This window comes from Pristiophorus japonicus, chromosome 26 (assembly GCF_044704955.1).
Source record: "Pristiophorus japonicus isolate sPriJap1 chromosome 26, sPriJap1.hap1, whole genome shotgun sequence".
Classification (NCBI taxonomy): domain Eukaryota; kingdom Metazoa; phylum Chordata; class Chondrichthyes; family Pristiophoridae; genus Pristiophorus; species Pristiophorus japonicus.
In genome coordinates, this window is record NC_092002.1 from 22,950,013 (window position 1) to 22,975,769 (window position 25,757).

A 25,757-nucleotide genomic window follows, 5' to 3' on the forward strand; every position below is an offset into this window, starting at 1 on the left:
ATTTGTCACTGACTTCCTCAGGTCATTTGGGCCAAGAACTATCAATGTGTCTGGCGACAGAGATTTGGTCACAGGATTAATAACGTCCGTCAGTCTCTACATCCAGCTCTCAATCTCACTCCTGAAGACGGGAGGGCTTGGGTGAGATGGGCTGAGTGGTGACAGCACATGTCTGACAATCCCTTGCACTCATACATCCTTCCAGATGCCTGCCTCTTACAAAACGATTGGTGCTTGGTGAGTAGGACAATGCAGCCCACTTGATTGGCACCCCATCCACCATCTTCAACATTCACTCCCTCCACCATCGCCGCACCGTGACTGCAGTGTGCACCATCCACAAGATGCACTGCAGCAACTCACCAAGGCTTCTTCGGCAGCACCTCCCAAACCCGCGACCTCTACCACCTAGAAGGACAAGGGCAGCAGGCGCATGGGAACACCACCACCTCCACGTTCCCCTCCAAGTCACACACCATCCCTACTTGGAAATATATCACCATTCCTTTATCGTTGCTGGGTCAAAATCCTGGAACTCCCTCCCTAACAGCACTGTGGGAGCACCTTCACCACAGGGACTACAGCGGTTCAAGGCGGCAGCTCACCACCACCACCTCGAGGGGCAATTAGAGATGGACAATAAATGCCTTGCCAGTGATGCCCACATTCCGAAAATGAATAACAGAAAAGTAGCGTGTGCTGACAATATGGTAGAGGCAATCAAACCTACTAATGGGATAGAGCTGGCTGACTTATCAAGATTATGTTCGAGCTGATACTTTCTTACGCTCCCTCTTCTGTTCCTAGTCTCGTCCTCGTTGAAAGTATTCCGGAAGGGATGAATTTTGGGCCCAACTCCACCGTCAATCCGTCCATTTTCGAAGGCTGGATGAAGCTGTTGAGTGAGGCAGAAAGAAGCATTGACATCGCCTCCTTCTACTGGGCAATGCGGAACATAGACACGCAGACTGAAGAGCCTAGCGCCAGCCAGGTATGGCCCAGGGACAGGTTCAATGTCAGGGTCTCAGTGCTTGTTAATGTTAGAATCATCCTCCATATAATCAAAGGTGTTCGTGCCCCTCACCGAAGCTCCCCATCCCCCACCCGTGATGACCTCTGCCAGAGGTTACATGGTCAGCTGGAGAGCATCTCATTCACATAGGACAGACAGGCAATGCATGTTGCCCAATCCAATCCCCCAGACCTCGGGGAGGAGGACAATTCCTATTGATCCTGAGATTGCGGTCTCTCCGGGTGCGTACCCGGCACTTGCGATCTGTCGAAATGTCTGCCAGTTTGCACGCATCCCCGGGAGAAGGGCCTTCATGGGAGGAGGTTTGGGCCATTTGCCCAACTCTTGCCCAGCGAATGTCCTGCAAACTCTTGCACCTAGTTTTAAAAAAAAACAGGCGTGGGGCCTGCTCTTACCAACATGAGTTTTAATAGATAGAAAAAATAAATGTTATTACTTATTTTTATATTAAAAACCCTGTCTCGAAGGTAAGTTTATTTTTAACACTATTAAAACATTCTTTTTTAAATTCCAAAAAAATCCATTTTTCTCTGAAACATTTAATTTAATGCAATTTCTATTAATTTTAAAAAAGTGAAGTGTTTTTTAAATTGATGTGTGTTTTATTAGATTTTAGGGGTATTCTCATTGATAGCAACAGGAGCTGGGAGCTTGGAGCGCCCATTACTGTGAATGGGAATCCTACACTGATTGGTGGTCCAGGCCTACGTGCTCCCAGGATGCGCGTATGCTCCTGGGATACGTGGGCCTCTACGCTGGGCTGCGTATCTCAGCCTCGGAGCGTAAGTGTTTGTTCCTCCGGGACCACCAGGCACTTTCTGGAATTTCTGAGCCTTTATTTTTTTTTGTTAATAATTGGCCAGCCAATTTTGTTAATAATTGAGCTGGGCCCAGCCACCCTCGACCCCGAATGGGTCTGGTGACCGCCCATTGAGTACCCGGTCCCCTCACCTCACTCAGCCTCACACCAACTCCTGCCATGGCAACTCCTGACCCTGGGGTCAGTTAACAGCAGCTGGCTTTCAGTGACTTGGATGAAAGGACCGACTGCAATGTAGCCAAATTTGCTGATGATACAAAGATGGGTGGGAAAGCAAATTGTGAGGAGGACACAACAAATCTGCAAAGGGATGTAGACAGGCTAAGTGGGCAAAAATTTGGCAGATAAAGTATAATGTGGGAAAATGTGAGGTTATCCACTTTGGCAGAAATAATAGAAAAGCTAATTATAATTTAAATGGAGAAAAATTGCAAAGTGCTGCAGTACAGAGGGACCTGGGGGTCCTTGTGCATGAAACACAAAAAGTTAGTATGCAGGTACAGCAAGTAATCAGGAAGGCAAATGGAATGTTGACCTTTATTGCAAGGGGGATAGAGTATAAAAGCAGAGAAGTCCTGCTACAACTGTACAGGGTATTGGTGAGGCCACACCTAGAGTACTGCATACAGTTTTGGTCTCCGTATTTAAGGAAGGATATACTTGCATTGGAGACAGTTCAGAGAAGGTTCACTAGATTGATTCCGGAGATGAGGGGGTTGACTTATGAGGAAAGGTTGAGTAGGTTGGGCCTATACACATTGGAGTTCAGAAGACTGAGAGGTGATCTTATTGAAAGATAATGAGGGGGGCTTGACAAGGTGGATGCAGAGAGGATGTTTCCACTGATGGAGGAGACTAGAACTCGAGGGCAGAGTCTCAGAATAAGGGGCCGCCCATTTATAACTGAGATGAGGAGAAATTTCTTCTCTCAGAGGGTTGTAAATCTGTGGAATTCTCTGCCCTAGAAAACTGTGGAGGCTGGGTCATTGAATATATTTAAGGTGGAGATAGACAGATTTTTGAGCGATGAGAGTGAAGGGTTATGGGGAGCGGGCAGGGAAATGGAGTTGAGGCCAAAATCAGATCAGCTATGATCTTATTGAATGGTGGAGTAGGCTCGAGGGGCCAAATGGCTTACTCCTGCTCCCAGTTTTATGTTCTTAAAACATCACCGCTGCGGTCAATAGGTCTCTTAATGCTTGTGTGCCGGGCATGGTGTGATACAGGTGGAGAAGGCCCAAGAATTCCCTGGAAGGACCTAAAGCAGCCCTCCCATACTCCTTGTCTCACGAGGTGTGAATAATAAATGTATTTTACACATGGCTCTTCAGTCCCCGAGCCACTGGTGCGCTGGGCTGGAAATTCACTGTTGCTTCCCACTTGAGCCCCCCAAGATTAAAATCGGACAGCTCCCGCTGATTAATTGGAACATCAGGCATTTGTGAATAGGGACCCCGGCGGCAGCTCCAGCCTGTTTGCGCTCTCTAGGGAGTAATTTTAACTGACCACCAGCACGCTTTCTGCTGATCAGAAGAGTTAACAAAGCCCCCAGGGAGTCCCCGCCCCAGCCACGCCCTCCCAGGAAGTCCTTGCCCCAGCCCCACCCCTCCCAGTGAGTCCCCGCGCCCCCCAGGGAGTCCGCGTCCCATCCAGGGAGTCCCTGCCCCAGCCCCGCCCCTCCCAGGAAGTCCCCCCCCCCAGCCCCGCCCCCCTCCCGGGAGTCCCCGCCCCAGCCTCGCCCCCCCCCCCCCCCAGGGAGTCCCCACGCCCCCCAGGGAGTACCTGCCCCAGCCCCGTGCCCCCCAGGGAGTCCCTGCCCCAGCCCCGCCCCTCCCAGGGAGTCCCCACCCCCACCCCTCCCAGGGAGTCTCCGCCCCCCCCCCCCCCAGGGAGTCCCCGCCCCAGCTCTGCCCCCCCCCCCCCCCCCCCATGGAGTCCCTGCCCCAGCTCCGTGCCCCCCATCGAGTCCCTGCCCCAGCTCCGTGCCCCCCAGGGAGTCCCTGTCCCAGCTCCGTGCCCCCCAGGGAGTCCACGCCCCCCAGGAAGTCCCCCCTCCCAAGAGTCTCCTCCCCCACCCCCAGGGAGTCTCCGCTCCCAGGGAGTGCCCGCCCCTGGCTCGACTCCCAGGGAGTCCCTGCCCCCAGGGATTCCCCACAACAGCTCCACCTCCCAAGGAGTCCCCGCCCCCAGAGTGTCCCCACAATAGCTCTGCCCATAGTGAACCCTGCCACCTGGTGGAGAGGGGAGAGTGGGGTTGTCTGATAATTGGATAGCTCTTTCAAAGAGCTGGCACAGGCATGAAGGGCCGAATGTATCATTCTATGATTCTATAAGTTCCTGAGAGGAGTTCATGTCCAGTTAGAGGAGGTGTTGTGGGAGATTCCTGGTCTTCAGGAGACTGGAGGTGGAACGGGGAGTCACAAGGCATGGTGGGCGAGGGGTGGATGAGGGTGTCACCTATTCCTCGCACGGTCCCTCACACTGAGACAGAATGATCCCCCCGACTGGGTACAGAGGAGATTTATGGGGATGTTGCCTGGACTGGAGAATTGTAGCTATGAGGAAAGATTGGATCGGCTGGGGTTGTTTTCTATGGAACAGAGGAGGCTGAGGGGAGATTTAATTGAGGTGTATAAAATTATGAGGGGCCTAGATAGAGTGGAAAGGAAGGACCTATTTCTTTTTGCATAGGGGTCAATAACCAGGGGACATAAATTTAAAGTAATTGGTAGGAGGTTTAGAGGGGATTTGAGGGGAAATTCTTCCCTAGCGGGTGGTGGGGGTCTGGAACTCACTAACTGAAAGGGTGGTGGAGGCAGAAACCCTCACCACATTTAAAAAGTACTGGATATGCACTGGAATACCTGCAGGGCTACGGACCAAGAGCTGGAAAGTGGAATTAGACTGGATAGTTCTTTGTCAGCTGGCGTGGCCTCCTTCCGTGCTGTAAATTTCTGTGTCTCTATGATTGTCATCTCTCCATCACTGGCGTTGATGAATATGGTGTCCCCTCAGGGTCAAGACGTTTTGAAGGAACTGCAGAGTGTCTCCGGGCAGCTGGCTGTACGGGCCGTGCTCAATAAAGTCTCCAAGACCCAAAGCTTTGGCGACCTGGAGCTCCTGGAAAAGAGCGGTGAGTGAACGTGAACAGTGGGCCCTGCCCGTTTTCTGTAAAGCTTGGTTAATGCAAACACTGACTGTTGCACAAACGCTTGGGGTCTGCACCGTTTGCAACAATTAATTATTGATAAATACCAGAAGGGAAACTGTTTGCTGGGTGGTGGGGGAAGTGCAGGGGGGAGTGGGACTGACTGCTGAGCTCTTTCCAAGAGCCAGCACAGGCACGATGGGCCCAATGGCCTCATTCTGTGCTGCATCATTTAACAATTCTATCATTCATTGACGCCCAAGGGAGGATGCATGTCAGTGTCAGCCGTGGCTCAGTGGGTAGTCACAAGGTTGTGGGTTCACGTCCCGCTCCATGAGACTTGAGCACATGAATCTAGGCAGTGCAGCGCTGCGCTGTCAGAGGAGCCGTCTTTCGGATGAGACGTTAACCCGAGGCCCCATCTGCTCTCTCAGGTGGATGTAAAAGATCCCACGACACTATTTCGAAGAACAGTATGGTTGTCCGCCCCGGTGTCCTGGGCCAATACTAATCCTCCAAGCAATGTCGCTGAAAAACAGATTATCTGGTCATTAGTGGCAGCTTGCTGTGCGCAATTTGGCTTCCGTGTTTCCTACATTACAACAGTGACTACACTTCGAAAAGTGCTTCATTGGCTTTGGAATAAAAAATAACATTCCATTTCTACAAAGTCTTAAAAATGAAATCCATACAGTGGGTGGGGTGGATGGTAATGCAGGTTTTGTACGCTCGATTCTGCACACTCTTAATGTGTCTTTTGCAGCTGCACACAAGTCTGGTGTTGAGAATCATTAGGGAGTTCAAAGAGTTTAACTATTGCGGCTTCCCGACAGCGATCATACTTGTCACCTTTGTCATCACAAGCAAACGCTGAGTGGTCACTGCGGACGCCATGTCAGTAAATGGCAGTGCCCCTCCCAGAGCTTCTCACCACTTCCCACTTCTGCAATGCCTATGGAGAGATCCTCTGAAGCTGATCTTCCCTGAGGTCGTGCTGACTCCCAGGATCGCAATGAGGCTGCTTCGTACTGAGATAAAGAACGAGAGACGGAGAGTACAGCTGGATCACACAGTGGCACTCTGCGGAGTTAACTGGAGCCCGACATAGTAAGCGATTCAAGACCAGCGGGTCCAGGGCCGTAGCAGGCAGTGCCTCAACAGGGAAAGGGCAGCACAACACATTTAGTTACTGGGCCTTGTGTTTAATGTGTCAACAGGAGCCAAGGTGAAGGTGGTGGACATGCCCAGACTGACCACTGGGGTTCTACACACCAAGTTCTGGATTGTGGACAAGAAACACTTGTACATTGGAAGTGCCAACATGGACTGGAGATCGCTGACCCAGGTACTGAGGAAGGCTGTGGGCAGACAAGGCCCAATCGCTGACCCAGGTACTGAGGGAGGCTGTGGGAAGGCAAGGCCCAATCGCTGATCCAGGTACTGAGGGAGGCTGTGGGCAGGCAAGGCCCAGTCAGCGGAGCCTAGTGCCAGCACTCCAGCCTCTGAGACATAGGTCAGGCAGCAGGACCTGGGCTCGCGGATCGGAAAGTGTAGGCCCCGGGCGCACTCAATATTAGGCATGGGGCCCACACTTACAGCAGACCAGCGAGCTGCAGGTGGGGCGGGGGTATATGATCAGGGAGGAAGGGCAATTGTGAGGGTGGCAGGGAGCGATCGGGGGAGGGAGGGGGGCGATTGGAGGCGGCAATCAGCAGAGGGAGGGGAAGCGATTGGGAGGGATGTGGGAGCAAGGGCATGCGGTTGAGTCGGGAGAAACACTCCTGCGATGTTCTCTATTCAAGTAAATATACATTTGTTTAAAATGCACCTTTTTGGTGGCAGCCCCAGCAGTCCCTTTAAGGACCTCTCGGTAGGCCGCATGCAGACGGTGTTTCCTGAATGCAACGGGCCTGGTGCAGCTGCGATGAGGCAGCCCAGTTTTGTATACGAGGGCTGAAGCAGGCACGAGGTTCCCATATTTGAACATGAAAAAGGCAAACCATCTGTTTCGGGCATGGGCCCTGGATGCCTTTTTCTATGCCTTTACCAATATGGTGGTACACGTTTCCGAGGCGTGATTAGTGCGGGCTCGCTGCCCGCCATGTTGGAGGCTTAGGCTTCCATTTTGTGCCTGAAATAAGGGGTTTGGCATTGAATTCCGAGCTCAAAAAGAGTTCAAGCCCCACTCCAGAGACTTGAGCTCAAAATCTACGCTGACGGTCCCAGTGTCGCGCTGACGGAGTGCTGCACTGTCCGAGGTGCCGTCTTTCGGACAAGACGTTAAACTGAGGCCCATCTGCCTGTTCAGGTGGATGTAAAATATCTCCTGTCACAATATAAAGAAGCACAGGAGGTTCTCTCAATGCCTTGGCCAATCTTTATCCCTCGGGCCATTTAACTCATTTCTGTCTGTGGGAGCTTGCTGTGCACAAATTGGCTGCTGCGCAGTCAACGCGACAACAGCGACTGCACTTCAAAAGCAATTAATTGGCCTGTGATTCGCTTTAGGATGTCCTGTGGACATACTATAGCGATGCAAGTGCTTTTCAATCGGAGCTTGGGCGCTTGGCCATTTGGCATAAACTGGTGCTCACAGTTTCCTGGGATCTGCTCCCTTAATCATGTTCCTCGCTTTCGATAGGTTAAGGAGCTGGGAGCCATCATCTACAACTGCAGCTGTCTGGCCAAAGATCTGGGGAAGATTTTCGAGGCGTACTGGAGTATCGGTGGACCCAATAGCAGCATCCCGGCCCCATGGCCCAGTAATTACTCCACATCCTACAATGAGAAGACCCCAATGGAATTGAACCTCAACAACGCTCCAGCTAGCGTCTACTTCTCAGTAAGTTTCTGCTCCTCACAAAGGTCGCCCATTTCTTCCAATCGCATCATATCGTTGAATCACAGAAATTTACAGCACAGAAGGCGGCCATTTCGGCCAATCGTGTCCCCGCCGGCTGACCAAGAACTACCCAGCCTAATCCCACTTTCCATGAATTGGTAGCTTCATGCACTGCTTGCTCTCCCCACAACCCGTGACATCCCTATGCCCCCCCCCACCCCCCCCCATTCCCCCTGCCTTTAGTGATTTATGTACCTGGACCCACACACCCCTTTGCTCCTCCATAGCTTTACTTTCTCTCCATTAACAAAATATTCTGATTTTGCCTTTCTTGGATTCAACGTGCATGACCTCACACTTCCCCACATTCAACTGCATTTGCCATAGTTTTGCCCACTCACACAGTCTGCCTGTGTCCCTTTGTCACTTCCTGCTCCCAGCTACACAAGCTGCTGTCGCTCCTTCTGATTAAGGGTCTCAGACTGGAAACGTTAACAGTTTCTCTCACCACGGATGCTGCCTGGCCTGCTGAGTGAGTGCTTCCAGCATTTTCTGTTTTTGTCTCTTCTAACCGTCTGTTTGTTTGGCTGTTTGTCGAGTGGGATTGAGTTGCCGCTGATGTCGTGACCCCGTTCCTCTTTCAGAGCTCCCCACCCGCACTGTGCCCAGAGGGTCGGACTGACGATCTCGCCTCCATCCTCAGCATCATCGACGATGCAAAGGAGTTTGTGTATGTGGCTGTCATGAACTACATTCCGAGTACAGTGTTCTCCTACCCCAAAAGGTAAAGTGTGAGTGTGTGCCCATGTACACCTCTCTCTCTCTCTCTCTCTTTCTCTCTCTCTCTCCTTTCCCTCGCTCTTTCACTCACTCTCTCTCTCTCTCTCTCTCGGTCACACGGTATCTCTCTGTCTCTTTATATCTGTCTCTCTTTCTCTCTCTCTCTCGCTGTCTGTCTCTCTGTGTGACTCACTCACTCTCTACCTCTCTCTCTCTCTCTGTCGCATGGGCTCTCTCTGACTCTCTTTCTCTCTGTCTCTGTCTTTCTCTCTCTCATTCTCACTGTCTCACTCTCGGTCGCTCTGTCTCTCACTCTCTCGGTTGCATGGTCTCTCTCTATCTGTCTTTCTCTCTCGCTAACTGTCTCACTCACTCTCTCTCTCTCTCTATCCCTTTCTCTTTGTCTCTCTCTCTCTTACTTTCTCTTTCTCTGTCTCTCTCTCACTCTATAGCTCTTTCATAGAATCATAGAACGGTTACAGCATGGAAGAAGGCCATTCGGCCCGTCGAGCCCGTGCCGGCTCTCTGCAAGAGCACCTCAGCCAGTCCCACTCCCCCGCCCTTTCCCCGTATCCCTGCAATTTTTTTTCCTTCAGGTCCTTATCCAACTCCCTTTTGAAAGCCACGATTGAGTCTGTCTCCACCACATTCTCAGGCAGTGCATTCCAGATCCTAACCAGTTTTTTCTTATGTCGCCTTTGGTTCTTTTGCCAATGACGTTAAATCTGTGTCCTCTGGTTCTCGACTCTTCTGCCAATGGGAACAGTTTCTCTCTAACTACTCTGTCACGACCCCTCATGATTTTAACACCTCGATTAAATCTCCTCACAATTTTCTCGTCTCTCTTTGTCTCACGCTCTGTCTCTCTCGGTCACTCTCTGTCTCTCCCTTTTTCTCCTTGTTTCTCTCTCACACACCCTCTATATGTAGGTTGAACTTCTGTGCCTAATCCTGCTGCCTCAATGTAATTAAAAGTATTATTCTGGATTTACTTTAGCCATTCCCCAGACTATCTTCCATTCCTCTGTAAGATCGCCTGCCGGGCACCTCATTCCCAGGCTGAAACGTCCGGTCTCTTGTGCCTTTCCTCACGTCTCACACCAGGGGTCAGGGTCAATCTCGTGGCTCTTCTCCAGGGCCTGAATTGCTCTCATTTCTTGCCGATCTGGACACAGTGCTCATACTGGGTCTGACCTGAACTGGACACAGTGCTCATGCTGGGTCTGACCAGAACCCTGTATTGTTTGATCATCAATTGTAACCCTGTAGGCCGTCAACCAGATTCAACTATTCAGTTCTCAACCGCATTGGAACTGGACAGGGAGAGTGAGCCTCAAATCTTCATCTGTGGAGACGTCATGTCCACAACAAATGTCCTTGTGGAAAATACAAACCACGTCATTGCTCTGTACCTACATGCCCCTCCGTTGGAGAACAGTGTGAAGCAGTGGAAGGATTCACGGGCTGATTAACAGTCTGACAGGCTGCGATGTGAACGCTCCTTCCGTGGTCGTGACCATCTTTATGGCGTCCACATATCTGCGGATCCTTCTTTCAGATGAGACGTTAAACTGAAGCCCCGTCTCCTCTCAGGTGGACGGAAGAGATCCCATGGCACAAAAAAGTGTTTTGCCCTGTGTCCTGGCCAATATTTACCTCTCGCCCAACAACACGAAAGAAACAGATTATCCGGTCATTATCATATTGCTGTTTGTGGGAGCTTGCTGTGCGCAAATTCGTTGCCGCGTTTCCCACATTACAACAGTGACATTTTTTTAAAGTGCTTCATTGGCTGTAAAGTGCTTTAGGACATCCTGAGGTTGTGAAAAGTGCTATATAAATGCAAGTCCTTTCTAACAGGCACGTCAGTCTGACCAAATGAACCTCAGGGTGGGGGGGGGCGGGGAGTGGGGGTCAGCGGACACATATATCCCCGGGAGTTCTCGGTGGGGGCCCATTGGCGAGGTTGACACCGGCTAATAATAATGTCATCTTCACCTGCAGGTTCTGGCCGGACATCGACAGCCACCTGCGGAGGGCAGCGTACGAGCGGAGGGTGAGGGTGCGGCTCCTCATCAGCTGTTGGCACCACACTGACTCCTCCATGTTCCCTTTTCTTCAGTCCCTGGCAGCTCTGAAAAGCCATTGGCATCCCCTGGACGTGGAAGTGGTGAGTGAGCTTCCATCGATGAGGTGGTGGGAGCAGCAGCAACAACAACAACAAATGTATTTATATAGCACCTTTAAGGTCCCAAGGCGCTTCATAGGAGTATTGTGAGATAAAAATTTGACACCGAGCCACAGAGGTAGAAATTAGCGCAATTGCCCAAAAGCTTGGTCAAAGAGGTCGATTTTAAGGAGCGTCTTAAAGGAGGAAAGAGAGGTGGAGAAGTTTAGGGAGGGAGTTCCAGAGCTTGGGGCCCAGGCAACAGAAGGCACGGCCACCAATGGTTGAGCGATTATAATCAGGGATGCTCAAGAGGGTGGAATTAGAGGAGCGCAGACATCTCGGGGGATTGGAGGAGATTACAGAGATATGGAAGGATTTGAAAAATAAGGATGAGAATTTTGAAATCGTATTGCTTAAAGCAGGACAGGGCCCTGTACAGAAATGATTGGCCTATTTTTATGTGCTTTGGGATTTTGCTTTTAATTCTCTTCTAGGAGGAAAATGCCATTGGAACCTAGGAACAGGAGGAGGCCATTCAGCTTCTTCAGCCTGTGGTAGGAACAGGAGGAGGCCATTCAGCCCCTTCAGCCTGTGGTAGGAACAGGAGGAGGCCATTCAGCCCCTTCAGCCTGTGGTAGGTACAGGAGGAGGCCATTCAGCCCCTTCAGCCTGTGGTAGGAACAGGAGGAGGCCATTCAGCCCCTTCAGCCTGTGGTAGGAACAGGAGGAGGCCATTCAGCCCCTTCAGCCTGTGGTAGGAACAGGAGGAGGCCATTCAGCCCCTTCAGCCTGTGATAGGTACAGGAGGAGGCTATTCAGCCCCTTCAGCCTGTAATAGGTACAGGAGGAGGTTATTCAGCCCCTTCACCGTGTGATAGGAACAGGAGGAGGCCATTCAGCCTCTCCAGCCTGTTTGAGGGATAAATATTGGCCAGGACACGGGACAAAACACTTATTCAAATAATGCCATGCGATCTTCTACATCCACCTGAGAATGCAGATGGGGCCTCGCTTTAACATCTCATCCGAAAGACGACCTCTCTGACAGTGCAGCATTCCCTCAGCACTGCACTGGGAGTGTCAGCCTAGATTTATGTGCTCCAGTCTCTGGATTGGACCCACAACCTTCTGTCTCAGAGGCAAGTGTGCTACCCACTGAGCCATGGCTGACACTAGGCAGGACGTATACACTGAGGCATTGCTGTATTAAGGAGTCTTCGCTATTAACACCAGCATTCTCATTGCTGACGGCGTGTTGCCACGGAAATGCATCGTAACCTTTCCTGTTTCTTCCTTGCAGAGAATCTTTGTTGTGCCAGCAACGGAGGAACAAAGTAGGATCCCATATGCTCGAGTCAATCACAACAAGTACATGGTGACGGACAGAGTGGCCTATATCGGTGAGCAGTCGCGCAGCATTCCCAGCCTGCACGCGACTGACTGATTTGTTCGAATTTTTTAATATTGTGACTTTTCTGCTGAAGGGGACAGTGTTGAGGAATGACGCACTGCATTCTGAGCCCCCACTGGCCCATTGCAAATTGCAAACTATTTAAGAAAGGTGTGAGAGAGAAAGCAGGAAATTGTAGACCTGTTGTGTGGAAGTTACTGGAATCTGTCATTAAGGACAGAGGGACTGAGCACTCCGAGACATTTGAGCTGTTTAGAGAGAGCCAACATGGATCTGTAAAAGGTTGGTCCTGCCTTAGAAACCCAACTGCATTTTTTGAGGAAGGAACTAATGTAGTAGACAAGGGGAGTGTCGATGGATGTAGTTTATATGGACTCCCAGAAAGCATTCGATAAAGTTCCACATAAGTTAGCTCAAATTAAAGCTCACAGAATTGAAGGCAAATTGTTGACCGGGTTAGGAGATTGGTGAGGCGGGAGAAGACTGAGCATATGAATAATGGGTATGTACGGTATATTTATCAATGACTTAGATAACACAATAAAGAGCCAGATATCGAAATTGGCTGATGACAGAAAGATTGGTGGCATAGTAAGTAGTGTAGACGGGAGCATAACATTTAAAAGGGATATTGATAGATTAAGTGAGAGGGAAAAACTGTGGCTGATGGAATTCAATAGTAAGTGTGAGGTCATCCATCTTGGACCATAAATGGACAGATGTGAATATAATTAAATGTTGAAAAGTTAGGAATAGGTGAGATCCAAAGGGCTGAATTTTAGACGTTTCTGTTTTTGGGGCGATAATGATGGCCGGGCCGGGAACAGTTTGCGCCTCAGTCGGTAAGTTGGGCAGCGGGGCCCTGAGTCAGGGGGCGCAGTGCTAAGGGGGGCGTTGTACACCTCATTTGGTGTTAGGATGGGAAACTCCTGAGCTAAAGAGCCAAGCCGGGAGCACTCTGAGAGACGCCTGGGGCGGGGGGGGGAACCTAAAAATAAACCCCACAAAAACATTCCCAAAACATTGCCCATGCCACCACAACATAAGTCGCTAAAAAAAAGTGAAGAAAAAACAATCGCACTTACCTTAGGAGTCCATTACTCACCTCGTCGCCAATGAGATGGTTTCCCAGGTGGTCAGTGCGGGGCGCGCTGCGGGGCGGACAGGAGCTCAAACTCATGCCAGTGTCACAACCAGGGGTGTTGCACACCGGGCGCAGCTCTTCCGGGTGGTGTTGCTCCGCGCCGACGCAAAACCCGACCCGATGATTGCTGCGGGGCGCTGGAGGCTGATTGCCCGGCCAGAACACCTCACCGCTGCCATTGCCACTGCTCCGGGGCGAAAAACGGAGCGGAGAGGACTGGAAAATCCAGCCCAAAGAGATTTAGTGATCCATGTAAACAGATCTGTGGTGGACTGGGACAAAAACACAATCAGAAAGGCTAATGGAATGTGAGCCTTTATATCGAGAGGGTCGAATATAAAGAGGAGGAAGTTTTGCTACAGCTGCACAAATATACATGTGTATACTCCTCGTGTCTGACGGTGGTTCCACTCCAGGACTCTGCTTAAACGAGATGTTTTTTCTGTTTCAGGGACTTCCAACTGGTCTGGTGACTACTTCGAGAATACAGCAGGAGTGGGCCTGGTGGTAAACCAGACCAATTCCCACACACAATCCCCGGGGTCCACGGTCAAACTACAGCTGCGAGACGTGTTCGATCGAGACTGGAACTCGTCATACAGCAAGGTCATGAACAACGTGGAGCAATTGAAGAGCACCTGCAAGTATATCTAACCGCTCAGCGAAGATATTGCTCACTCGGTCGGGGGTTTAACCAGCCCAAGGACTTCTCTTACCAAAACCCAGCACAAACTTGAAATGGATTGGGAATCCTGAATGTCTTGAGTCTCGCTCACGAGATGCCATATTCTTCAGAAAGTGATATCACAGGACTTGATCATTGACCTCACGGTGAAGAGCATGGGGTTGAATTTCCGTTGGAAGTTCCTCTAATCATCTGACGTAACTTTGGTAGAAGGTCCATGGAAATCTCAGCCTTAACGCCATTTCTCCGGGATTTCCGCAGGAGATGATTTGAGGAACCCTCACAGAAATTCAACCCCTACAAAGATCTGAAGATGAAGGAGATACTGACGTTAATATTTTACTCCTGGTTTATCACTGTGCCCTTGGCCCCACTCCTCTGTTAGTCAAAGGTCACCAGACAGAACATGGTGCGGGGGCAGGAAAAACTGGCCTCTCACCTCTGGGACAAGAGTCAAATCCAGCCCAGACCAATGTATCCACTGTCTACTGCTGTAACGTCCTACGTGCAATGAGTTTGGGGCAGTCTCAATCAAGGTCCAAGTGAGTTTGAACCACAGCACCAACTGGCCTTAATTCAGCACCCGGTGGTCTGACTTTAGAGAGCCCGCAGGTCAACAAGGGCAAAGATGTCTTACTGGTGCAATATGGGCCACACTTCTGTTGTCAGTCTGAGGCACATTGTAGCGGCAAAACGAGGGAGCCTTACTCTGTATCTAACCTGTGCTGTACCTGCCCTGGGAGTGTTTGATGGGACAGTGTAGAGGGAGCTTTACTCTGTATCTAACCCATGCTGTACCTGCCCTGGGTGTGTTTGATGGGACAGTGCAGAGGGAGCTTTACTCTGTATCTAATCCATGTAGTACTTGCCCTGGGAGTGTTTGCTAATGGTACTGAGTCCCAATTCCAACACTAACATCTCTCCATCAAAATTCATAGCAAAGATGATAATGGTGCAGTCGCACAGATGTAATTTGATCGTTTCCAAATCGCCCTGTCCATCAGGTGCAGGGCCTGTGTAGGGGAGGGACAGGAGTGCGGGTGCCTGACTTACTGTAGTCCCAATGCACGTGACGCTACCTCGTACTGTTCACCACCTTTTGTCAATTTATAAATAAATTCTAGTTTATGTCCGATCGCCAAAGGCCTGTGCGACCTTCTCAGACTGAACTCTTTATTTGCTCCGGAACCTGTCCCTGATTGAGGGGCTTTTCCCCAGATCCCACTGCACAGGTAACTGATGTTAATCCAAGCCAGTAATATTTATTCAATGCGACTAAATTGGCAACAGCTACTCTTTTAAACTGGGAAACACAGGAGCAAGGCCGAGGACCCAAAGTGCTGGAGTCCTTCACAGTTTATAAAGAGTGGGAATGACATGGAAGAATCAGGATTAATAGTTAGGTGACGCATAACTGGATTTGAAAAGCCAGATTTTATTTTTATTCCTGCACGGGATGTGGAAGTCGTTGACAAGGCCAGCATTTATTGCCCACCTCTAATCGCGCTCAAGAAGCTGGTGGTGAGCCACCTTCATGAACATCTGAGTGTCTCGCTGGGCAATTTCAAAGGCAGTGGGTCTGGAGTCAAATATGGGCCAGACCGGGTAAGGGCGGCAGATTTCCTTCCCTAAAGGATATTAGTGAACCAGATGGGTTTTTAATGACAATCTGGGAGTGTCATGGTCATCATTACTGATACTAGCTTTTTTATTCCATATTTTATTTAACTGATTTTAAGTTCCCCAGCTGCCGTGCTGGGATTAACATAAATAGAAGCAGGAGTAGGCCATATGGCCCCTCGAGCCTGCTCCGCCATTCAATAAGATCATGGCTGATCGAAATATGGAAACCAAAACTGCACGCAGTATTCCAGGTGTGGCCTCACCAATATCCTGTATAACTGTAGCAAGACTTCCCTTGAACTCATAGCTCCAGGCCTCTGGATTACTAGTCCAGTAATATAACCACCATGTTACCATACCCCTAATTGTAGGATTGTGGGAGGGTGGGTTGTTTCAAGGTTCCTGAGAAATGACCCATAGTGCGATAGCTCATGGTTTCATCAGAAGGAGGAGGATAAAGTGGAGAACCCAGACTCATAAGAACATAACAACATTAGAAATAGGAGCAGGAGTAGGCCATACGGCCCCTCAAGCCTGCTCCGCCATTTAATACGATCATGGCTGATCCAATCTCGGACTCAGGTCCACTTCTCTGCCCGTTCCCCATAACACCTTATTCCCGTAACGGTTAAGAAACTGTCTTATCTCTGTCTTAAATGTATTCAATGACCCAGCCTCACAGCTCTCTGAGGCAGCGAACTCCACAGATTTACAACCCTCTTAGAAAAGAAATTCCTCCTCATCTCAGTTTTAAATGGGTGACCCCTTATTCTAAGATTATGCCCCCTAGTTCTAGTCTCCCCATCAGTGGAAACATCCTCTCTGCATCCACCTTGTCAAGCCCTCTCATAATCTTATACGTTTCGATAAGATCACCTCTCAATCTTCTGAATTCCAATGAGTAGAGGCCCAACCTACTCAACTTTTCCTCATAAGTCAACCCCCTCATCTCTGGAATCAACCTAGTGAACCTTCTCTGAACTGCCTCCAAAGCAAGTATATCCTTTCCTAAATATGGAAACCAAAACTTCACGCAGTATTCCAGGTGTGGCCTCGCCAATACCCTGTATAACTGTAGCAAGACTTAGAACATAAGAACATAAGAATTAGGAACAGGAGTAGGCCATCTAGCCCCTCGAGCCTGCCCCGCCATTCAATAAGATCATGGCTGATCTGGTCGTGGACTCAGCTCCACTTACCCGCCCTCTCCCCGTAACCCTTAATTCCCTTATTGGTTAAAAATCTATCTATCTTTGACTTGAAAACATTCAATGAGCTAGCCTCAACTGCTTCCTTGGGCAGAGAATTCACAGATTCACAACCCTCTGGGAGAAGAAATTTTTTCTCAACTCGGGTTTAAATTGGCTCCTCCGTATTTTGAGGCTGTGCCCCCTAGTTCTAGTCTCCCCCACCAATGGAAACAACCTCTCTGCCTCTATCTTGTCTATCCCTTTCATGATTTTAAATGTTTCTATATGATCACCCCTCATCCTTCTGAACTCCAAGGAGTAAAGACCCAGTCTACTCAATCTATCATCATTAGGTAACCCCCTCATTTCTGGAATCAGCCTAGTGAATCGTCTCTGTACCCCTTCCAAAGCTAGTATATCCTTCTTTAAGTAAGGTGACCAAAACTGCACGCAGTACTCCAGGTGCGGCCTTACCAATACCTTATACAGTTGCAGCAAGACCTCCCTGTTTTTGTACTACATCCCTTTCGCAATGAAGGCCAATATTCCATTCGCCTTCCTGATTACCTGCTGCACCTGCAAACTAACCTTTTGGGATTCATGCCGGCCGCGTCCTCCGCCAGGATCAACTGGGAGAAATGTTCCGGACTCCTGGTGGGTCAGTGGCGGGTGGACTCCCTGCCGGAGGAGCTCAGGCCTTTTGCCTGGAGCACGACCCATCTCCTCTATCTGGGAGTCTACCTTAGCCCCGACGAGGGAGCCTGGCCGGCGAACTGGCAGGAGCTGGAGGCCAAGGTCGCTGCTCGCCTAGGGCGCTGGACAGGACTGCTCCGAGTGCTGTCCTACAGGGGTCGAGCGCTAGTCATAAACCAGCTGGTGGCCGCAATGTTGTGGTACCGGCTGGTCACTTTGACCCCTCCCCCTGCGTTTGTCGCCAAGATACAGAAGAAGCTGGTGGACTTCTTCTGGAACAACAGGAAGCACTGGGTCTCTGCTGCGGTCTTGAGTCTCCCACTTGAGGAGGGCGGTCAGTCGTTGGTGTGCGTCAGCGCCCAGCTCGCGACTTTCCGTCTTCAGACCCTGCAGAGATACCTTTACGTCGAGCCCCCTCCTAGATGGTGTGCTCTGGCGAGGTATTTCTTCCGCCAGCAGCGCGACCTCAATTATGACACGCAGCTCCTGTTTGTGAACTTGGAGGGTGCTAGGACCGCCTTCCGGGAGCTGCCTGTCTTTTACAGGGAACTCATCAGGGTCTGGAACAAAGTCTCCACCAAGCGCAGCTCTCCGCCGGCTGGAGTGGCGGCCGTCCTGCAGGAGCCGCTGCTCGGGAATCCGTACCTCCACGACCGAGGTTTTATGTGGCGGTCGGAAGAGAGGGCTGTGGCTGGTGAGGTGACCAGGGTCAGGGACCTGCTCGATGGCGGAGGAGCGGGCTGGATGGCGCCAGACACACTGGCGCGGCGCCTAAATTCTGCCAACGTCCGCCACGCGGCCGATGCCATTGAGTCGCTAAAAACAGCTCTGGGCCCTGACTCCGTTAGGTGCATCGAGGAGGCTCAAGCACGTGGGGAGATCCCGTCCGAACTGACCCCCGTCCGGACGGAATTCCTCATCGGCGCCAAACCCCGGAACCTCCCTCGGGGGCCGGCGCCTCACAACTTGAGCCGCCTCGGGGAAATCCCCTCCGTGCCTTTCAGTTCCGCGCAGAGGGGTTTCTTGTACGGGCTGCTCCTGCACACTCTCAACTTTGCCATCCTCGCCTGCCGTCCGGACACGCCATGGCGTACCATCTTGCCGTCCGGAGGAGGCGGGGGTCCCCGATGGAGGGCACTCTACGCAGGGGTCCTCCCACTATTCGTCGGGGACTTGGCCTGGAGGGTGGTGCACGGAGCAGTGCCGTGCAACAAATTTTTAAGCCGGTTCACGGACTCCCAGGCCACCTGCATTTTCTGCGGTCTGGAGGAGTCCGTGTTCCATGTTTTTATTGAGTGCACAAGGTTGCAGCCCCTGTTCCATTATTTGAAGGGGCTGCTCCTGAAATTCTGGCTGCACTTCAGTCCCACTCTCCTGATCTTTGGGCACCCTGTGCGGAGGGGAGCGGGTAGGTCCGAAGGCCTCCTCGTAGGACTGCTCCTGGGCACGGCCAAGGGTGCCATCAGCCGGTCCAGGCAGCGGGCGGTCGAGGGGGTCGTTCAACCTGACTGCCTGCCTCTCTTCCGCTCTTACATCCGGTCCAGGGTGTCCTTGGAGATGGAGCACGCGGTGTCCACCGGTACGCTCGCGGCCTTCCGCGAGAGGTGGGCACCGGAGGGACTGGAGTGCATCATCATGCCCGGCAACCAAATTTTAATTTGATTTTACGTTTTAAAGTTTAATTTGTTTTAATTGCCGGTGTTTTTAGTGTCCCCTTCCCTTTTATAGGGGGCACTGGGGAAAAATTGTGATTTTAGTGCCCAAAAAAAAAACCAAAAAAAGAAAAGAAAAAAAAAACCAAAAAAAGGAAAAAAAGGGCCTTGTAAATGTCTGGTGTGTCACCCAGGTCGGGTGGCACGGTTTAATGTGTTTTGTTTTGCAGATAAACTCCAAAAAGAGTTTCATGCACAAGGACCCCCAGGTCCCTTTGCACCACAGCATGTTGTAATTTCTCCCCATTCAAATAATATTCCCTTTTACTGTTTTTTTTCCCAAGCTGGATGACCTCACACTTTCCGAAATTGTATTCCATCTGCCAAACCTTAGCCCATTCGCTTAACCTATCCAAATCTCCTTGCAGTCTCTTTGAGTCCTCTACACAACCCGCTTTCCCACTAATCTTAGTGTCATCTGCAAATTTTGTTGCACTACACTCTGTCCCCTCTTCTAGGTCATCTATGTATATTGTAAACAGTTGTGGTCCCAGCACTGATCCCTGTGGCACACCACTAACCACTGATTTCCAACCGGAAAAGGACCCATTTATCCCGACTTTCTGCTTTCTGTTCGCCAGCCAATTCTCTATCCATGCTAATACATTTCCTCTGACTCCGCGTACCTTTATCTTCTGTAGTAACCTTTTGTGTGGCACCTTATCGAATGCCTTTTGGAAATCTAAATACACCACATCCATCGGTACACCTCTATCCACCATGCTCGTTATATCCTCAAAGAATTCCAGTAAGTTAGTTAAACATGATTTCCCTTTCATGAATCTATGCTGCGTCTGCTTGATTGCACTATTCCTATCCAGATGTCCCGCTATTTCTTCCTTAATGATAGTTTCAAGCATTTTCCCCACTACAGATGTTAAACTAACCGGCCTATAGTTACCTGCCTTTTGCCTGCCCCCTTTTTTAAACAGAGGCGTTACATTAGCTGCTCTCCAATCCGCTGGTACCTCCCCAGAGTCCAGAGAATTTTGGTAGATTATAACGAATGCATCTGCTATAACTTCAGCCATCTCTTTTAATACTCTGGGATATATTTCATCAGGACCAGGGGACTTGTCTACCTTCAGTCCCATTAGCCTGTCCAGCACTACTCCCCTAGTGATAGTGATTGTCTCAAAGTCCTCCCTTCCCACATTCCTGTGGCCTGCAAATTTTGGCATTGTTTTTGTGTCTTCCACTGTGAAGACGGAAGCAAAATAATTGTTTAAGGTCTCAGCCATTTCCACATTTCCCATTATTAAATCTCCCTTCTCATCTTCTAAGGGACCAACATTTACTTTAGTCACTCTCTTCCGTTTTATATATCGGTAAAAGCTTTTACTATCTGTTTTTATGTTTTGCGCCAGTTTACTTTCGTAATCTATCTTTCCCTTCTTTATTGCTTTCTTAGTCATTCTTTGCTGTCGTTTACAATTTTCCCAATCTTCTAGTTTCCCACTAACCTTGGCCACCTTATACGCATTGGTTTTTAATTTGATACTCTCCTTAATTTCCTTGGTTATCCACGGCTGGTTATCACTTCTCTTGCCGCCCTTCTTTTTCACTGGAATATATTTTTTTTGCGCACTGTGAAAGAGCTCCTTAAAAGTCCTCCATTGTTCCTCAATTGTGCCACCGTTTAGTCCTTGTTTCCAGTCTACTTTAGCCAACTCTGCCCTCATCCCACTGTAGTCCCCTTTGTTTAAGCATAGTACCCTCGTTTCTGATACAACTTCCTCATCCTCAATCTGTATTACAAATTCAACCATATTGTGATCACTCATTCCGAGAGGATCTTTTACGAGGAGATCGTTTATTTTTCCTGTCTCATTACACAGGACCAGATCCAAGATGGCTTGCTCCCTTGTAGGCTCTGTTACATACTGTTCTAAGAAACAGTCCCGTATGCATTCTATGAATTCCTCCTCCAGGCTACCCCGTGCGATTTGATTTGACCAGTCGATATGTAGGTTAAAATCCCCCATGACCTCTGTCGTTCCTTTTTCACATGCCTCCATTATTCCCTTGATTATTGCCCGCCCCACCGTGAAGTTATTATTTGGGGGCCTATAAACTATGCCGACCAGTGACTTTTTCCCCTTACTATCTCTAATCTCCACCCACAATGATTCAACATTTTGTTCATTGGAGCCAATATCATCCCTCACAACTGCCCTGATATCATCCTTTATTAACAGAGCTACCCCACCTCCTTTCCCTTCTTGCCTATCTTTCTGAATCGTCAGATACCCCTGTATGTTTAATTCCCAGTCTTGGCCACCTTGCAACCATGTTTCTGTAATGGCCACCAAATCATACCCATTGGTAATGATTTGTGCCGTCAACTCATTTACTTTATTTCGAATGCTGCGTGCATTTAGGTAGAGTGTTTTCATCATAGTTTTTAAACCATGATTTTTAGTTTTTACCCCTCCTGCAGCCCTTTTATATTCAGTGGCCCTTTTTGTTTCTTTCCTTTGGTTTCTCTGCCCTCCATTTTTACTCATCTCTTTTCCGTTTTTTGTTTTTGTCTCCTTTTTGTTTCCCTCTGTCTTCCTGTATTGGTTCCCATCCCCCTGCCATATTAGTTTAACTCCTCACCAACAGCACTAGCAAACACTCCCCCTAAGACATTGGTTCCATTCCTGCCCAAGTGCAGACCATCCAGTTTATACTGGTCCCACCTCCCCCAGAACCTGTTCCAATGCCCCATGAATTTAAATCCCTCCCTGCTGCACCACTGCTTAAGCCACATATTCATCTGTGCTATCCTGCGATTCCTACTCTGACTAGCACGTGGCACTGGTAGCAATCCCGAGATTATTACTTTTGAGGTCCTACTTTTTAATTTAACTCCTAGCTCCTTAAATTCGTCTCGTAGGATCTCATCCCTTTTTTTACCTATGTCGTTGGTACCAATGTGCACCACGATAACTAGCTGTTCTCCCTCCCTTTTTAGAATGTCCTGCACTCGCTCGGAGACATCCTTGACCCTTGCACCAGGGAGGCAACATACCATCCTGGAGTCTCAATTGCAGCCGCAGAAACGCCTATCTATTCCCCTTATGATTGAATCCCCTATCACTATCACTATCGCTCTCCCACTCTTTTTTATGCCCTCCTGTACAACAGAGCCAGCCACGGTGCCATGAACTTGGCTGCTGCTGCTCTCCCCTGATGAGTCATCTCCCTCAACAGCACTCAAAGCAATGTATCTGTTTTGCAGGGGGATGACCAAGTGAGACCCTTGCACTACTTTCTTTGTACTACTCTTCCTGCTGGTCTTCCATTCCCTAGCTGGCTGTGGATCCTTCTCATGCGGTAAGACCAACTCACTAAACGTGCCACTTATGTCATTCTCAGCATTGTGGATGCTCCATAGTGAATCCACCCTCAGTTCCAATTCCGCAACGCGGTCCATCAGGAGATGGAGGCGGATACACTTCTCACACACGTAGTCCTCAGGGACACCGGAAGCGTCCCTGAGTTCCCACATGGCACAGGAGGAGCATATCACGTGACCGAGCTCTCCTGCCATGCCTTAACCCTTCGATACCCTTAAATTGGTAATAACAATGTTACAGTTCACTTACTGATATAAAAAATAAAAAGTAAAGCTACTCACCATACACCAGCCAATCACTTACCCCATTGGCTGTGACATCACCTTTTGATTCCTTTCTACTTCTATTTTGCTTTTTCTCCCGCTGTAGCTGCACCAGTACGTCTTTTATAGGCCGCTCCGACGCTACTCCCACCTCTCGCCAACTGCCGCTGGCTCTCGATCTCCCGCTGGGCCTTTTATAGGCCACTCCCGCCTCTCACGACTTCCTTGCTTTTATATTCCATCCCCTTTGCAATAAAGGCCAAAGTTGGAGCAACTTCCCCCTCCCATTCCATCCTCTCCTCTAATGCTAAGTGCGAGGGCTCATGGATATTTTTGCCTCTAGGATTGGTGCAATCCTGTCAGCTATAGTGTCAGCTGTGGCTCAGGGGCAGCACTCTCGCTTATGAGTTAGAAGATCGTGGGTTCAAGTCCCACTCCAGGGACTTGAGCACAAATATGTAAGCAGACACTCCCAATGCAGTGCTGATGGAATGCTGCACTGTTGGAGGTGGTGTCTTTTGGATCAGACATTAAACCGAAGCCCCGTCTGCTCTCTCAGGTGGACGTAAAAGATGCCATGGTACTATTTCGAAGAAGAGCAGAGGAGTTATCCCGTGTCCTGGCCAATATTTATCCCTCAAGCAACCTAACAAAAAACAGATTATCTGTTTGTGGAAGCTTGCTTGTGTACAAATTGGCTGCTGCGTTTCCCACATTACAACAGTGACTACACTACAAAAGTACTTCATTGGCTGTAAAGTGCTTTGGAGATGTCTGATGGTGTGAAAGGCACTATAGAAATGCAAGTCTTTTTTTACTTTATTTCCACTCCTCCTCCTCCTCGCCTGCAGTTCCTGAACATCAGTAGCCCTTTCTTCACCCATTTCACTCTGTTGCCCATCCCTCATTAACTCCAACTCTCACCAGACTCAACTCTTCCATTAGACCCAACTCTTGCCTCCTTGACTCTACCTGACCCAAGTCCTGACCACTTCATTACATTTCTCTGCCCTTTGCTCACTGGTATCATTAATGGCTCCCCTCAAATAGGCTCTAATGTCTTTCAAAGGGTCAGTTGTCATAGTCCTTCTCCATAAAAGGCACACTCTCAACCTCTTGGTTGCTCTTTTATTGTCCCAATCAATGTTCTCTCTGCACGTTAGCATTGTTCACTGGGCAGCACTCTCACCTCCAAGGGAGGTGGTCGTATGTTTTAGCACCACTCTAGGACTTCAACACAGACTGACATTCAGTGGAGTACTGAGGGAGTGCTGTGTTATCAGAGATGCCATCAGTTGGATGAGATATTAAAGACTGCGGTCCCATCTGTCTGTTTGAATGGATGTAATATGTCCCATGGCACTATGTGAAGAAGAGCAGGGGAGTTCTCCCCGGTGTCCTGGCCAATATTCCTCCCTCGACCAACACCTGAAACACATGATCTTATCATGGTGAGATCTTGCTGCCTATTAATTGGCTGCTGCATTTACCTGCTCAGCAACAATGATTTTACTTCAAAGCACTTGGGGATGTCCATGCTTGCCTTTCCAAACATTCTTTGTTCAATCTCCTCAATCTTTACTAAAATATTATCCGGGATGAGGGACTTCAGTTACCTGCAGATACTGGAGTCGCTGGGGTTGTTCTCCTTAGAGCAGAGAAGGTTAAGAGGAGATTTGAGATAGGCGTTGACAATCATGAATTGTTTTGATAGAGTAAATAAGGAGAAATAGTTTCTAGTAGCAGAAGGGTCGGTAACAGATTGACAGTGTTTGCCGAAAAAAACCAGAGGTGACATAAGGAAACATTTTTATGCAGCAAGTTGTGATCTGGAATGCACTGCCTGAAAGGGTGGTGGAAGCAGATTCAAAAATGCCTTTCAAAAGGGAGTTGGGTAAACACTTAATAACACAAGAATTAGGAATAGGAGTCGGCTATACAGCCTCTCAAACCTGCTCCGCCATTAAATAAGATCAAGGCTGATCTTGTATCTCAACTCCACTTTTCCGCCCGATCCCCACATCCCTTGATTCCCCGACAGTCCAAAAATCTATCTATCTCAGCCTTGAATATGCTCAACAATCTCAACGATTCACTACCCACAATCCTTTGGTGCAGAGAATTCCAAAGATTCACAACCCTCCTCATTTCAGTCTTAATTGGTTGACCCCTTATCCTGAGACTATGCCCCCTCGTTCTAGCCAGCCAGGGGAATCAACCTCTCAGCATCTACCCTGTCAATCCCCCTCTGAATCTTATGCGTTTCAATGAGATCACCTCTCAGTCTTCTAAACTGCAGGGAGTATAGCCCCAATTTACTCAATCTCTCATCATAGAACAGCCCTCTCATCCCAGGGATCAGTCTAGTGAGCCTTCGTTGCACCGCCTCTAAGGCAAGTATATCCTTCCTCAGATAAGGGGACTAAAACTGTGCACAGTACTCCTGGTGTGGTCTCACCAAAGCCCTGTATAACAGTAGCAGGGCTTCTTTTCTCTTCTATAACAGTGAGTAAACTTTAGCATTGTTGTTGCTTATCTATGGGTTAAGTCATGGCAGGACAGCTCGGTCACGTGTTATGCTCCTCCTGTACCATGTGGGAATTCAGGGACGACACCAGTGTTCCTGATGACTACGTGTGCAGGAAGTGTATCTGCCTTCAGCTTCTGATGGACCGCGTTGCGGAGTTGGAGCTGAGGGTGGATTCACTCTGGAGCATCCACGATGCTGAGAATGACGTGAGTAGCACATGTAACGAGTTGGTCGTACCGCAGGGAAAGGGTCCACAGCCAGATAGGGAATGGAAGACCAGCAGGAAGAGCAGTGCAAGGAAGGTAGTGCAGGGGTCCCATGTGGTCATCCCCCTGCAAAACAAATACACTGCTTTGGGTACTGTTGGGG

At 49.4% G+C, this 25,757-nt stretch overlaps 1 protein-coding gene across 2 annotated transcripts in view; it reads left to right on the top strand.

Annotated features, from left to right (window-relative positions):
- pld3 (phospholipase D family member 3) overlaps nucleotides 1-15,184 on the top strand; it is a 28,920-nt gene extending 13,736 nt beyond the window's left edge. For both annotated transcript variants that reach the window (XM_070867940.1, XM_070867942.1), the window contains exons 5-12: nucleotides 808-991; nucleotides 4,869-4,986; nucleotides 6,219-6,346; nucleotides 7,643-7,843; nucleotides 8,488-8,627; nucleotides 10,628-10,793; nucleotides 12,094-12,193; nucleotides 13,800-15,184. In XM_070867940.1, the coding sequence (XP_070724041.1) occupies nucleotides 808-991; nucleotides 4,869-4,986; nucleotides 6,219-6,346; nucleotides 7,643-7,843; nucleotides 8,488-8,627; nucleotides 10,628-10,793; nucleotides 12,094-12,193; nucleotides 13,800-14,002 (1,240 nt within the window). In that variant the 3' untranslated portion in view covers nucleotides 14,003-15,184. The remainder of the gene's footprint in view (nucleotides 1-807; nucleotides 992-4,868; nucleotides 4,987-6,218; nucleotides 6,347-7,642; nucleotides 7,844-8,487; nucleotides 8,628-10,627; nucleotides 10,794-12,093; nucleotides 12,194-13,799) is intronic.
- The last annotated feature ends 10,573 nt before the right edge of the window (nucleotides 15,185-25,757 follow it).